General features: G+C 33.8%; 2 protein-coding genes across 4 annotated transcripts in view; one reads left to right on the forward strand and one right to left on the reverse strand.

The window, feature by feature from the left end:
* Positions 1 to 14,477, reverse strand: part of LOC142337685 (retinoic acid receptor gamma-like) — a 497,928-nt gene that overhangs the window by 388,289 nt on the left and 95,162 nt on the right. The gene's annotated exons all lie outside the window — the stretch shown is intronic.
* The window catches only part of LOC142337684 (EF-hand calcium-binding domain-containing protein 4B-like), a 182,880-nt gene that overhangs the window by 45,741 nt on the left and 122,662 nt on the right, over positions 1 to 14,477 (forward strand). For all 3 annotated transcript variants that reach the window (XM_075387120.1, XM_075387122.1, XM_075387123.1), the window contains exon 6: positions 14,134 to 14,268. In XM_075387120.1, coding sequence (XP_075243235.1) covers positions 14,134 to 14,268 — 135 coding nt within the window. The remainder of the gene's footprint in view (positions 1 to 14,133; positions 14,269 to 14,477) is intronic.

Below are 14,477 nucleotides of genomic sequence, written 5' to 3' on the forward strand. Positions count from 1 at the left end.
ACACGTCTCCACTAAATCCATCTTTTCAATCCTGTCCTGAAGAGAGACTAAATCTCCTTTGGAACAAAGTAGATGAGATTTCTCGAAGAAAGTGTTGTTCTCGTGAGCGTAGAAGTATCGATACTCATCCGTATCCACATTTTTTAATATAAATCCTAGAGCTAAGTTGACTTTGGCTGCACAGTTGAGTTTTTCAAATACTTCTTTCAACTTTTTATTAATTTCATGAGGATCGAGCTTGGACAGCTTGAAGTTGAACACTTGATGTCTTCCATATTCCATCTCAGTATCGTCAAAAAAAGTGCTGGCAAGCACTAAGTTCTTGTTGTAGCTGCTCGTTGTCCTTTTCCAGCTTCTCTGACTCTAGAACGTCTTTAAGCTTTTCACTCGATTTTGTTCCAACTTTTGTTGAAGTTCCATGCTTTCTCCTCTTGTGTTGTTGAAGAGAATAGAAACTCGGAAACTCCTCCAAGCATACAGTACAAATAGTACTTAGCTTTGTATCCTTAGGAGCGTGATGCTTAGCAATGTGGTAATTCATGTCTTCTTTCTTCTTTGTACTGAAATGTGGACATTTGGGACAAAATAGAGTCCCACTATCACAAGACTGCTTGTGTCTTGCCATATTCTTCTTCACCACTATTTTGTTGCACTTTGTGCATTTCACTGGGAGATTTCTATCAAGAGAAGGCATTGCTTTGGTACAAGATGAAACAAATTCGGGTATTGCGACGAGCAACTAATTGCGACAATAACAAAGTGAGAATGAAAGAAATTATTTTTGTACATTTAGGGAACTCAGCTATGACGCATCACTCCATACATGGAAATTTCTCATTTCCATTTAAGGAAGCTTGTTGTCATAACCGAACATTCTAGAACATAATGAAAAAACGAATCAGATTCTTCCATTTACAAATACCTTTAATATTTAAGAACATTCTTTTTAAATGTGTGAATTCATTCCTTGGCGTAAACTCAAAAATAGCAAATCATTCATATATATCTTCTTAATCATTTCCTTTACATTTTATATAAGTTTTCATATTTCATCCAGTCATAATCCAAAAACAGACTCACAACAAATTCAAACAAATTGTTCCAATCTTTACAAACTCTGTGATTCAAATTTGTGCCTATCCGCAGTTGACAGAATTCGGTGCTTGCAAACAAATCTAGTCATGAAATTAGCACATGAATGTGCTTTTACAACAATGTTAAAGATGTCGAAAACAAATATTCATCCATACTTCACGAACAAATATTTACTTTACAACTTAACGTTATTGTCTTGGAACCTCTCAACCAATCAAAATCCCGTGTTACAGAAATTATTCTAAAGATTAACGATTTTATTTTGTGTAATTGTTTTCTAATTTTAATTTTCTTTTACATAAAAAGAGTATTGCGTGAAATTTTGCTCATTTGCGAAAAATGTTAATCAAAAATCATTTACAGTTGTTGGAAAAATATACAAGAGGAAAGAAGGAATTGCCGATGCTTACAAAGACGAGATTGATGTTGATTCCTATTTTTTCTACAATTTCTTGGACATTTGTGTTCAGAATGACAGAATAATCCGATTTAGTAAAGGATTCGAATATGCAACATTTTCCATTAAAAAATTCAAATATGATGATTATATAACGAAACGATCATTTGATTTATCGTCAGAGCTACACATTAAGAAGTACGAAATTTTATTTATTTTGAATTCTGTTCCCGAAATTTTAGAACAGTACAGAAATCTAGCACAAGCGAACTGTATTCCAATTCCTGACCTCATAGCAATCACTTCGTCTGTACAAAGCGCGTTGTTTTTTCATTATTATACAGATTACAATTCTGAAGGAGTAAAAATTCGATTTGGAATTCGGCTCCCAAATATAAATATATATATATATATATATATATATATATATATATATATATATATATATACAAAAGTTCTGTTCCAAAAATGGAATACTTTCCGAGATTGATTTAAAATTTAACGAAGTTGAACAAATTTATCAGAGCTTGACATTTTTGGTAAATTATGTCAATTCGTTCCCACTGAGCTATCCTTATTTAGTAAACAAGTAGTCATATCATGTGATACATGTATTATTCAAAAACCATATTTGGTTTCTAATCACGCATTGATGTTCCTGCTTCGTATACGAGCATCATTTTACGACAAATTCTTCCATATTTGGATACATTAAATGATTTCAATTTCCTGTTTCGGTTACTAACGTCACTTTTTCTACAAAATATTTCCTTCTTTGGTTACTTTGTTCTTATTGGAAGGAATTCACTATAAATAGGAGCGACAAAGTTAGATATCATCATTCTCTTTCATTTCTCAAAATTAATTTCACCTCTGTTCCTCATCGTCCTGCTAACTATTCTTCAAAACTTTATACAATTGAGTTCCTACAATCACATTCTTCTTATCTACAGAGCTTACTTCAGTTGTAACGTTTATCTGCTTCTAACTTAGATATTCTTTTTGTCCTACTATAAAGTGAAATTTGTTGTTTTCTAACTTACTCTCTACTTTACAAACTGCTTTTGTTTCTAAAAAATCCACTTCTATCAACTCATCTGAACAAAATGGAGTTTACTGTGCAAAACAACAGTCTTCTGTACTCATTTTCCTTCACTGAGGAGACTGCTCAGATAAGTATTAAAGACTTATCAAACGGATTATATGAGTCTGTAATCACTTTACCCATCACTGTGTGGCATATTTTTGAACACCAGCGACAACAGTTCGACACCTATCATCAGGGTGAGGTTTCAATTACGGAGAATCAGCTTGGAACTCAAGCGATGGGACACGAAGTTGCTGTTATTAGTGGGCACCACTATCCCCACGTTGCTGGGACAGAATTTGCACCTACCTACGTCACTGGCAACATTCAATATACTTTCCCTTGGGAAGAAGGGCAAATTCCCAACTCTTGGTTCTCTAGCCCGAATGTAAATCAAGTTTTGAGTTCAGTGGTGGAGTCAGGGAATTTGCTTCAAACTGTGTCAAGCTTTGATGGGAGCGAGCTAAGTGTTGATACTAGCACTTGGACAGCAAATGAACAGCAAAAATTTGATCCGGCACAGTACTATGGTTCTACTGATATGTCGACTACTCCATCAATGACAACACCTTCCATAGAGGATGGAACGGCGCACAATCCAATTTTGCTGACTGATGAAAATTCAACAACTTCAATCAGCGTTCAACCAACTGATCCTCCAGTAATATTTGAACGTTCTAGACCTTTTGGGAATGAGATTCAAAACTTGCCAGAGTATGTTGTGAAAACTCTGTTTGAATAGATTCGAGTTGGTACAATTTTTCAGCTTCTTTTGGAATCGATCTTAACGGAAAAGTTGTATGTTGATTTATACATTTTCCTGGTGATGTATTTAAACATTCTTTATAATATAATTTTTCTCATGTGAGCTTTCTTTTCTAAACCAGTTCATAAGGATATCATCAAACAAAATTTTGAATTTTGAAACTTTGCTACAAAACTTGATATTTAATGGAAATAGCATTATCAAAACTTGACATTTAACAAAAGTACTCGATCAAAAATTTGATATTTAAGAAAAAAAACTGAGCAGAAATTTGATTTCTAAAAAAAAACCTGTATGAAAACTCGATTTTTAAGTTGTTATAGAAAAAGTAAACTTGTCATTTTACAAATTAAAAAATCTCTTCCTTTCTTGAGTTAAATTATACCGTAAACTGGTGAAAATCAGGAAAAAACTTGCGCTTTATTGTATCAAATTGGAAAGTGTTTTTTGATATTTAAACAAAAAATTGAATGAAAACTCGACATTTAACAAAAATTTTGTTGAGAAAACTCGACTTTTATTAAAATAAATTGTTCCAAAACCCAACAGTTAACAAAAATTTTTGTGAGAAAACTCGACTTTTAAAAGAATAATTTGTTACAAAACTTGACATTTAACAGATTAGAGGTATCATTTTAAACATTTAAGAAAAAGATTGTATAAAATGAGAAATTGAATTTTTTTGATTTTTAAACTAAATATAAAACTGATACTATGTAAATAATTGTGATGCAATTACAAATTTATTACTTTCTAATTTCAAGATATAACAGAGAATTATCAATTAAGCCCTGGCCGTCTAACAAACAGTCAACAATTTTTATCAATTCACCCTCATATTTTGAGTTTTTAAGAGATTGAATTCTGTCCAGAAAAGAAGATCCCATTGTTTGTGTGCTTACATTTCTTTGTTCAGCGCGCAGTAGATGTCTCTTGAATTTCTTTCTACTCAATCTTTTTTTAGACACACTAGGTAACTTCTCAACATATTTGTTCTCATAATTGTGTTGTACTGCTCTGTCTAACTGAGTAAAGACAAGTCCCGATTCTTCCAAAATATTGTCAAAAAATTGATGTTTATATAATGTATATAAAAAATCAACTGTCTGATAAAAATAGGAGAGATCTTCCAGTTTTTGAAGCAAGTCTTCATTGGAGAAAGAAATGAGAACATTGTGATATCGACAGGTTTTCAGGGGACAGAAACTGTTGTGTGAAGCAACAAAATATTCACTTGTAAGAATATATGGTCTATAATCTTTGACAGATACAGATATAAACAACGCCTTTTCACAGAATTTTTTGTAAAAATGTGGTAAAACCTGACACATAACTGCTGCCATTCTGTAAAATTATTTAGTATGTTCAAATAAGGAAATCAATTTCTTTAGAACTTAAATTCCAAAAAAGGAAACTAATTTATTTATTATAAATAAAACCAAATTCCAAATAAGGAAATCGACTTATATTATAATGGAATTCAAATTCCAAATAAAGAAACCAATGAAATTGTTATGTGCAATTTAAAATCTCATTTGAACTATGAATCAGTTCCAGACGTGCTGCAACCCAAAAATGGAAGACGTGCTGCAACAATGTCACAAAGCAAGAGAGATCAGCATTGGAAAAAATCGAAGACTCTACGTTACCTTTATACAGTACGTTGAGGACACTCCAGCTTCAGTTTATGTCCAGATCCGACTATTTTGTTGCAGAGAGAGCAATGAGTTCAAGCAAGTGACTTACGTCAGCTATAAAATGGAAGAATTCAAGGAACTTATTGAAAATCTTAAAGATTTCTCTAATATTGAACAATGTACATTTCAAAAACTACTGCTGCGCAATATTATAATGTGTTTTTTATATTGAATGATGAATATTTGGTGATTATATGTATTTGACTTTCAGTAAACATTTTTTCATTTGAAACTTTTTTCTTCTTAGAATGAGTTGCGATATTGGATGCTCTAGAAACATTTTCTTAAGTCTCAGAGACAAATCAAAAGTTTTTCACGTCAGGTTACATCACGAGCTTAAAAGGTATTCATATACAGTTCTTGAAGCGCAAAATTTTCCCAATTTGGATAATTTGGGCGTCCCAAATTTCTGAATTCAAGTGGGTTATTCATAATGGACTGCGCAGAACAACTCTAACATATCGTTCTGACAAACAAGAAATTTCCATTTCTCAACATCGCTGGAACGGATATCAGTGGAGTTTTCTTACAAAGATTGATTTGAAAAAAGAGGAGTATAAAAATCTAGTAGATCATCTACCAACACTTCTTTCCTATATAGAAAATTACAAAAAGACTTGCATTATTTCAACTCGGAGTTAATGAATACTGTTACTCTGGTAAACATTTTCAATTGTTACGGAAGCATACTTTCAAAGTTCCCTACGAACGAAAAACGTAAAAACTGTTTTCTCGCAGCGTGTGAAATTTGGGACCGAAATGTCGATTTGGACGAAATTGATTAAAACTTTCCTCACGGAGGAAGAATTGGATATGGAAACTCTCTTTTGGACTTATTCTTAGCTAGATCAAAAATTTTTCGTCTACATGCAATTTTACATGATTCTGCTGGAGCTGTGAAAACAACAACATACGAAGGACTAGGTTATTGTTACATGCTGCCGCAATTATCCAGCTCCTGTCTTCTAGGTCATATAACTGGATTATTCTTTTGTCTCTACATCAAAGTTTGTCATCCTCATATTTTTAAAATACTAGATTGTTAATCATTTGTCAATTATCTCAACTAAAAAGAGGATGACTCTCGTTGTGTTTGATATTGAGTGCTTGGAGGGAACAGTTGTCAAGGAGCTGGGAATTTTCAAGGAAGGAATTGTGTTAGGATATACATTCCTCCCACCGAATGACTACAAACCAACATTTCAAGCAAAGTGGAACACAAAAAATTTACATGGAATAAACTGGAATAATGGAAAAGTTGATTACTCAGATCTTTCAAACATAATTCATCAACATTGTTCTCCTACAACCGAATTCTTTGCCAAAGGATTGGAAAAATGTAAAATCCTATCCAATTACTTGTGTAAGGATGTGGAAAATTTGGACGATTTTGGATGTCCAAAAGCCTCTAAGTTGATTTCCAACGAAGATACCATCTGGGATTGTAGTAACTACCCCTACCGACACAAGAAAACATTGCACTGTGCAAAGAAGAAAGCTTATGCTTATGGAACTTGGGTTCTTAATTTTTTTGACAAAGTTTCATATTTGTAAAAATTTTTATGTACTTTGATGGTAATGTATCATATTGTTTTTTAATTAATTTTTAAAATCGTTTTTTCTCTTACAAAACATAGAAAAGTTGCTTCAAAAATGAGAAAATTGAACAAATTTTGTCCTAGCGTCTCACAGTTATTCTTCATTTCAATTCTGTCGTTTTTCTTAATTTTGATTTTATTCTCCTTTTTTATGCTTTCTGTTATTAATCCTTGTGAAGAGAAAGTGTTTTGGCTGTCGCTGTTGTTTGTTTCATTTTTATGTTTAGAAGCTTATCTCATTTTTTTATTTATTTACATCACAATTCAGTTGAAAAATTTTCTCTATCGTCTCAATGATTATGTTTAAATGACTGAGCATACAGATAAAGGAGTAAATTTGGGTAATTTTGTCTTTGATGATAATAATCAGGAACGACAATCATGGAAATGTTTTGGACAGACTTGTAAAAGATCTCTAGTCGTTTTTCTGTCCCAATTTTTTGTTATACTCCTAATTCTGGTCTGTTGTATAGTACGAATAACATTGGCTGCAACGTGTGAAGAAACAACAGTTTGGATTGCAATCTTTTCTAGTACAGTTGGTTATATTTTACCTTCACCTAAATTATGAACAAGATAATTTCCACAAAAGATCGAATTTTTATTTCATTGGTTGGTCCAAGCGGATCTGGGAAATCTTATCTTATACATGAATGGTTAACAATTGGAACTTTTCAACCAGAGTTCGACAAAATTTACTACTTCTATCAACATTATCAATCTCTTTGTGGTTTAATGTCTAAAGATGTTAAAAATATTGAGTCTATAGAAGGAGTTGACTTTGAGTTTATTCAAAACCTCCCAAGTAACGGAACAAAGTATCTGTTAATTTTTGACGACTCTTGTGAGGAGATTTCCAGCTCTAAAGATTTCGTTAAAATTGCAACAGCTGGAAGACATAAAGAACTCAGCTCAATATACATCAAACACAATTTATTTCATCAGAGTAGATTAGGAAGAGATATAGAGTTACAAAATAATCATATCGTCCTGTTCAAATCTCCTAGAGATGTACTGCAAATAAACACTCTGAGCCAACAGTTGGGATTAGGTTCACAATTAAAAGATTGGTATACCAAAGCAACTTCTATTCCTTATGGTCATTTACTTATTGATTTAACTCCCAAAACAGTCGACTCTCTTCGATTTTGTACAAATAGTGGATCGATTCCTTCAATTTTTTTCTTTCCACAACATAAACAGCAGACCACATTTTTGAGTGATGAGCACACAACATCTCTCTACTCTGACAACGTTCCAAAGTTATTCCCGGAACTTCAAAAGAACTTATCTAAAAAATTGTCCAAAAGAATTTATTCAGTCCCTAAACGAGTGCATCGTAAACATGCTCAGAGGAGAACTGCAAGATATTCAAAAACGAGACGTAATAAAGTATCAAGACGATATTCATCAGCTTGTTCTAAAAAGAACTGGAATAAATAAAAGGAGAGCGATTTTAAGTTCGAGGAAAGGAATAGAACTTAAATCAATTCTAACTCCATCTATCATTAACCGTCTTTCTTGAAATGGAACACTTTGTTTTGATTCCTCAGCAGCTTTACGAACAAAAATTCAAATTACATGCGTACAAATTGGACAATAGTGAGGAAAAAGTTAACTTCGTCCCAAAAAATTTAGATTCTCTTCACAAGGACATCACCACTAACACAAAATCATTCAAAAACGAGTCAGTTTTAGATCAAATACTCGAATATCCTCGAATCAAGCTGTCCCTCAGTGACTCCATATTACTGGATGGAAGAGATACAAATGTAGCATTTACCGATTTTAATTACGCATTGAGGAGAAAAAAGGTTGCATTTCCTGATATCTATTACACAATACTTGATGCTACAGGGATAAGTCCGAGCAAAATTGTAAACAAGGATGCCAAAAGCAAAGACAGAGGGAGTTGGATCCCTTTCAAAATCTGAAAAAGCGAAACCTCAACTATTATACAAATAAGGAAAAGCCGCATTTGGATCGGTTAGAAATCTTCAGAAAGCGAGCGGTTTATCAAGAGGCAAGGTTATTTCCTCTCTCCACACTAAAAATTCCTATACAAAATACCGTCAAGCAACTCGACATTTTAGACGACTACCTGGATTTGCAAAGCGGATAAATGAAATTTGGTGTCTTGATTTAGCTTTTATGGACAAATTGTCAGAGTTTAATAACGGAGTAAAGTATTTATTAATCTGCGTTGATGTATTTTCTCGTTTTGTCCGTGTTCAACGAATGAAATCAAAGTATTCTACAGATGCTGTAGCAGCTTTCAAATAAATTCTACGAAAAAACAACATCCCACAAAAAGTATGGGCTGATCAAGAAACAGAGTTTGGTGGCGAGTTTTGGAAATTTTGTGAACAAAAGAAAATCAAAAATTACTCAACGAGAAGTGAAACAAAAGCTGCCGTAGCTGAGAGAGCTATCAGATCTTTGAAAAACATTATTTATCGCTCCATGGAAGAAAAATGGCATAAGTACCTTGTAAAAGTGGGCTCTTTCATAAATACAATGAATAGTAGAATAAATGGATCTACAGGTAAAGACCCAAAGGAGGTAAAAAACAAAGACTTCTTATCAATTTTTTTTTACAAAAAATCGATCAGACAATACAAAAGACCTCGGTTTAAAGTAGGGGATAAAGTACGAAATTCGAAATACGATATTCCTTTCAGAAAAGGATACAAGTCACAGTTCACGATTGAAATCTTTGAAATTGTTAAGATTGCTACTTACAAACCTCCAACATACAACCTCAAGGGAGAGCAGGGTGATGAAATACTAGGAAAATTTTATGAACTAGAGCTCTCAAAGTGTATCATTTAGTGATGAACTCTTTTACGGTAGAGCTGGCTTCCAACGCATCCTTTGATTGTTATCCAAATAATACATTGAGTTCTTTTACCAATTTCCTTCCCGAACAGATTAACCTTGAAGGAGAATGGGAGGTGGCAATAAACGAACTATCATATCCATCTTTGTACCAGAGTATTACAGATGGAAAATTTTTCTATTTAGATGCTGCAACTCCAGATACAAAGCCTTCCGATTATTATACAATTGATGCAGGACTATATCCATCAATATCTGATATTGTGAACGAAATGAACAAAAAAATTCAGGAAAGAGAAAAAAGTATGAGAAAACTCCAATCAAATTAAAAGTCAACAGAATTACACAGAGAATATCCCTAAGCCTTCCTAATGAAAACTCGTTACTAGTTATCTTCAGTACTGATCTCTGTTACGTATTTGGGTGTGAGGAAGCTGTTTACGGAATGGGAGTTTTTATGAGTGGTGCTGGACCACATTTTCCTAAATTTCCCTATGATATTGTTCGAATTCATACTCTCATGATATACAGTGATATTGTTGAATGCAATATTGTAGGTATTACAAAAGCCGCGCTTTTGAGATGTATTCCGTTTATTTCTAAAATTAAGAATGGAGACATAATATCTACTGGACAATATATGAATTATCAAAACTTCCCAAATCTACAATTTGAAAAAATTCTTAAAAATTCTTTCCACAGCATTAAACTTGAGCTCCGCGACTCATACGGTGAAAGAGTTCCCTTCAATTCAGTAGGTGTAACAAGAGCTGTATTGATGTTCAGAAGAGCTTCAGAAAATCATTTCTAAAATTAAGTTTACAAAAAATGGTTGCAGACAGTGACTTACGGTATTTTCGTGGTTATTCAAGACAAAGGGGAAGAGGATTTGGAGCTTTAGCACAAACATTTGGGAGAACCGCAATTCCTTTTTTGAGACGATATGTTGTACCAGCAGCTAAAAGAGTTGGTGCTGATTTGATTGAATTAGCTGCGCCAGAAATCGGAAATGTATTAGCTGGAAGGAAAAAGTTCAAGTCTGCAGCCACAGATGTTGGAAAGAAAACTTTACGTAAACAACTAGGAGGAGGAAAACCTAGAAAACAACGTATTATTCAAAAACGCTTGCCAAAAATCAGTCGACGTCGTCGAACTAGGAGGGATATTTTTACCAAACTAAAATGAATACCAGATCAACAAATGACATTAATTTCCGTTATGGACACTTTACAAATTCTTGCTTGGCGATTTTTGACAAAATTCCGGTTTTGGAACCAATTGAATCATCCCATATTCAAGAAGTTTATCCCAGTACTTCATTGGATCAAAGCAGCATTGAATTTGAATTTGAAACAGTTAGAAGTATTTATCTCGATTTGAGAGATATTCATTTACAAATTAAAGTTGGATTACAAAAGGGAAGATTATTTGATGATTTCATGAAAAAAGAGGAGCATGGAAAACCAGATATGGGTATGACTTTCACTGATGATGATTTACAATATTTGACTCATGTCAACAACTTGTTACACTCTCTTTTCTCCAACTGCGAAGTGTATTTAAACAATCAACAAGTGTACAACTCTAACGGACTCTATGGCCACAAAGCTCTGATTTCCAATGAATTCAATGCTTCTACAATGAATAATGAAGGAATTTTGGCTTGTCATGGATACGAATTTGAGAAAGATCCTAGTGATTATGAAAAAAAATCCGTTCATAGATAGGGAAGAAGAGCTTTTGTTGAAGGATGGGATTACCTTATGTGGTAAACTTGCATTCGACTTATTTCAATGCGAAAAATTATTACTTCCAAAAACAAAAATTAGACTCAAAATGATTCGAGCGAGACCAAATTTTTACATGATTTCCTACAATCCGCATGTTTCCCTTAGAGTTCTTGACTGTTCAGTTTTTACGAGACGTGTTGTCGTTAATGAGGTCTATCACCAGACAATCAAGTATCAACTAACACATCAACCAGCTTGCTATAATTTTGTGGAGACAATTGCGCGAACATTTATTATTCCTTCTGGACAAAATCAGTTTATTCAGTAAAATGTTTTCAATAATGCCCCAATCAGACGAATTGCAATAGCAATGAACACTAATTCAGCATTCAGTGGACATTTTCAAGAAAATCCTTTTCATTATCGAAAGTTTGGACTGCGGGAGCTGAGAATTTTTCGAGGGGGGAGAGCTGTTGTCTCAATTGATGCAACCAACAATTGTAGAGCTTATGTTACAACAATGAAGGCAATGAACTTCAACGAAGAAATTCCTGTGTTACCGAATGATTTCTTTACACATCATTATGTGCTTGTATTCGATCTCACCTCACTCCATGATGCTGGTGAAAATGTTCATTATCCGGAACTCAGTGGGGAAAGTCTTCGTTTAGAAATTTTCTTTGAACGTCCGCTAACCAATGTTACCGAGCTAATTGTTCTCGGAGAGCGAATCTCAACAGTTAAAATTGATCAGTTTGGAACAGTTGCTAAAAATGTCTGAAGAACTCTGCATTAATCAAGATTTTTCAATTTTCTTTTCATTTTTTCATTGTTTTTATATTATTGCCTTCTGCGTTGGAACATTTGTTGGATATGTACTTTCATCTCCCAGTTGCAACCCTTTTCACACTATAATATCAAGATAGGGAATGGATGAAAATTGGGGTAGACCTACTCCAAACTTTTATGTGTACCTTATTTGTGCAGTATTCCTGGGACTTTTAATCATCATTATTATCTTTCATCCCGATGTCACAGGTAACAGTGAAGACAGAGTAATTAAATCTACAGGAGATGTGATACGTAAAACTCCCCAATCTAAAAATTGTTGCTTTATTGAAAAGAACGAATCATTTCAACTTGATTGTAACGTGAGAAATCCCTGTTCCAAAGGAGCTTGCGAATTGAAACAGAAGATTATTTGTCATGGATAATCAATCTCTTCAACAAATTATTGAACGCATTCCTGCGCTAAAATTCAAATACATTGGATCGTTTCCAGCAGATTTCATTCCAAATTTACCCAAATTCAGCTTTGCAATCATTAACACTGCTTCGAGTAAAAAAGTCGGTGAATATTGGATATTGATTGCTCGGCTCAACAGAAATTACTATTATGCGGATTCTCTGGGTCGATCAGTAACACATTACAAATTTTTAGGTAAAAAGTACCAAAAAATAATACATCGACCACTTCAGAAGATGGAAAATTTTGTGGATTCTACGCAATTTTTGCAGCATTTCAACTATTTAAGTTTTTCCAAACCAACTTGAACAATATTCATGATGTGCACGTGTTAAATTTTATAAGTAACTATATGTAGTAGTGTTCATTTTGGTATTTAATAAGCTGAAGTTAATAAAGTCGATAGTATATGTTTCTCGTAACTGTTTCTCGTGAGGTTTCTAAACTTTTTTTTATCGAACTTTATTAACCATTCGGCTAAGTGTACCTTAATGTTCATTGAAATTTATACAATTGATTGTAAATGATTGAGTAATTTTGTATTTTGATGCTCATAATTTGTACTGTGTCTGTCATTTTATACTATTTTAATTCATTTTTTTCTTTTATTTAACATCTTTTTTCAAATAATGTACAAAAAATAATGCATATATGCATGTAATTAGCAAGATGGCGCAGTGGGAGCGCACTGGGTCCATAACCCAGAGGACGGTAGATCAAAACTACCTCTTGCTATCTTGACTTTTTCCAATTAATGAGCGCGCAAAAGACATTTGTTACACAATTGATTTAAACAATTAGGGGAACAATCTTTGCAATTGACCTAAAATTTGTAAACAAAAATTCAACATGTCACATAATTACCCCTCAGATAACTAGGGTAATTGAAAACCCCCACCAATTAATTTCACAATTTAATAACGTAAAATTTGTAAACAAAATTCAACCTGTCACATAATTACCCCTCACATAATTACAGCAATTAATTACCCACGCCAATTCTATTGTTCTCAAGTAAACACTTAATAACTACACAAACATTGATATTTTCCCCTCAAAATTTCAGCCAATCAGGAGCGTCTCCGAACCTACCCCCACATTTGCACCGACTTTACTACTAGAAAATGTACATGCACAAATACATACACAAAACCTATACCCTATCATAATACATGGCGGCACCTAATCAATACATGTCCGCGGCTATAACTAATCTTAATACATGTCGCCGGCTATAACTAATCTTAATACATGGCGGCTATCTTAATACATGGACCCTAATCTTAATACATGCAACCTAATCTTAATGCATTAACACCGCTATACCTAATCTTAATACATGCTAATTCATTCCCTATCTTAATACGTTAGGGAGGACCCAAATCCCGAAAAATACGCTATACCCTATCTTAATGCATGGGGGACCTGACCCCCCCCCCCCCGGGACTGTAGCTCACTATATTACTACTACTTGTATCGGTCAAACATGGTCTTTTGATAGAGGCCTAAACTAGGAAAGCGTAAATCAATGTTTGAAAACTATGCCAAGAAACGGCCAAGTAACGAGCATATTTGGAGAACTTTGTTGCAGCCATTCGAGCACTAGCCGTTATAAGGGTTCAGAATTCTACTTTTAATCGAAGGGAGGCATTGTAGATTGAATTGCAGATGTTGAATAGGAGAGGAGAGCAGTGTTAGACTGGAGAATGACCAGTTGTTGAGGAAAAACGAGGAGTTGGAGGAAGCGGTGAGGAAACTGGACTCTAGTTACCACGACACCCAGCACTACCTCAAGACCATCAAAGACCAGATGAGTTAGTCACACACATCTGACAACATAAATCGGATCTACTCTGTTTTGCTTCAAGTGTTTTTTTGCGACCCCCAGTTAAAAATTCTATGTTGCTATGTAAGAAAATAGCACGTGCGTCTGGGGGTCATAAAAACTGAATAGATCCAGCAAATCAATGTTTCCTCAAGGACAATTCATGAAAGTCAATTCCATTTCAACACTTCATTTTAA

The sequence above is a fragment of the Convolutriloba macropyga genome, chromosome 4, assembly GCF_964194025.1.
Source record: "Convolutriloba macropyga chromosome 4, txConMacr16.3, whole genome shotgun sequence".
In the NCBI taxonomy this organism is placed as follows: domain Eukaryota; kingdom Metazoa; phylum Xenacoelomorpha; order Acoela; family Convolutidae; genus Convolutriloba; species Convolutriloba macropyga.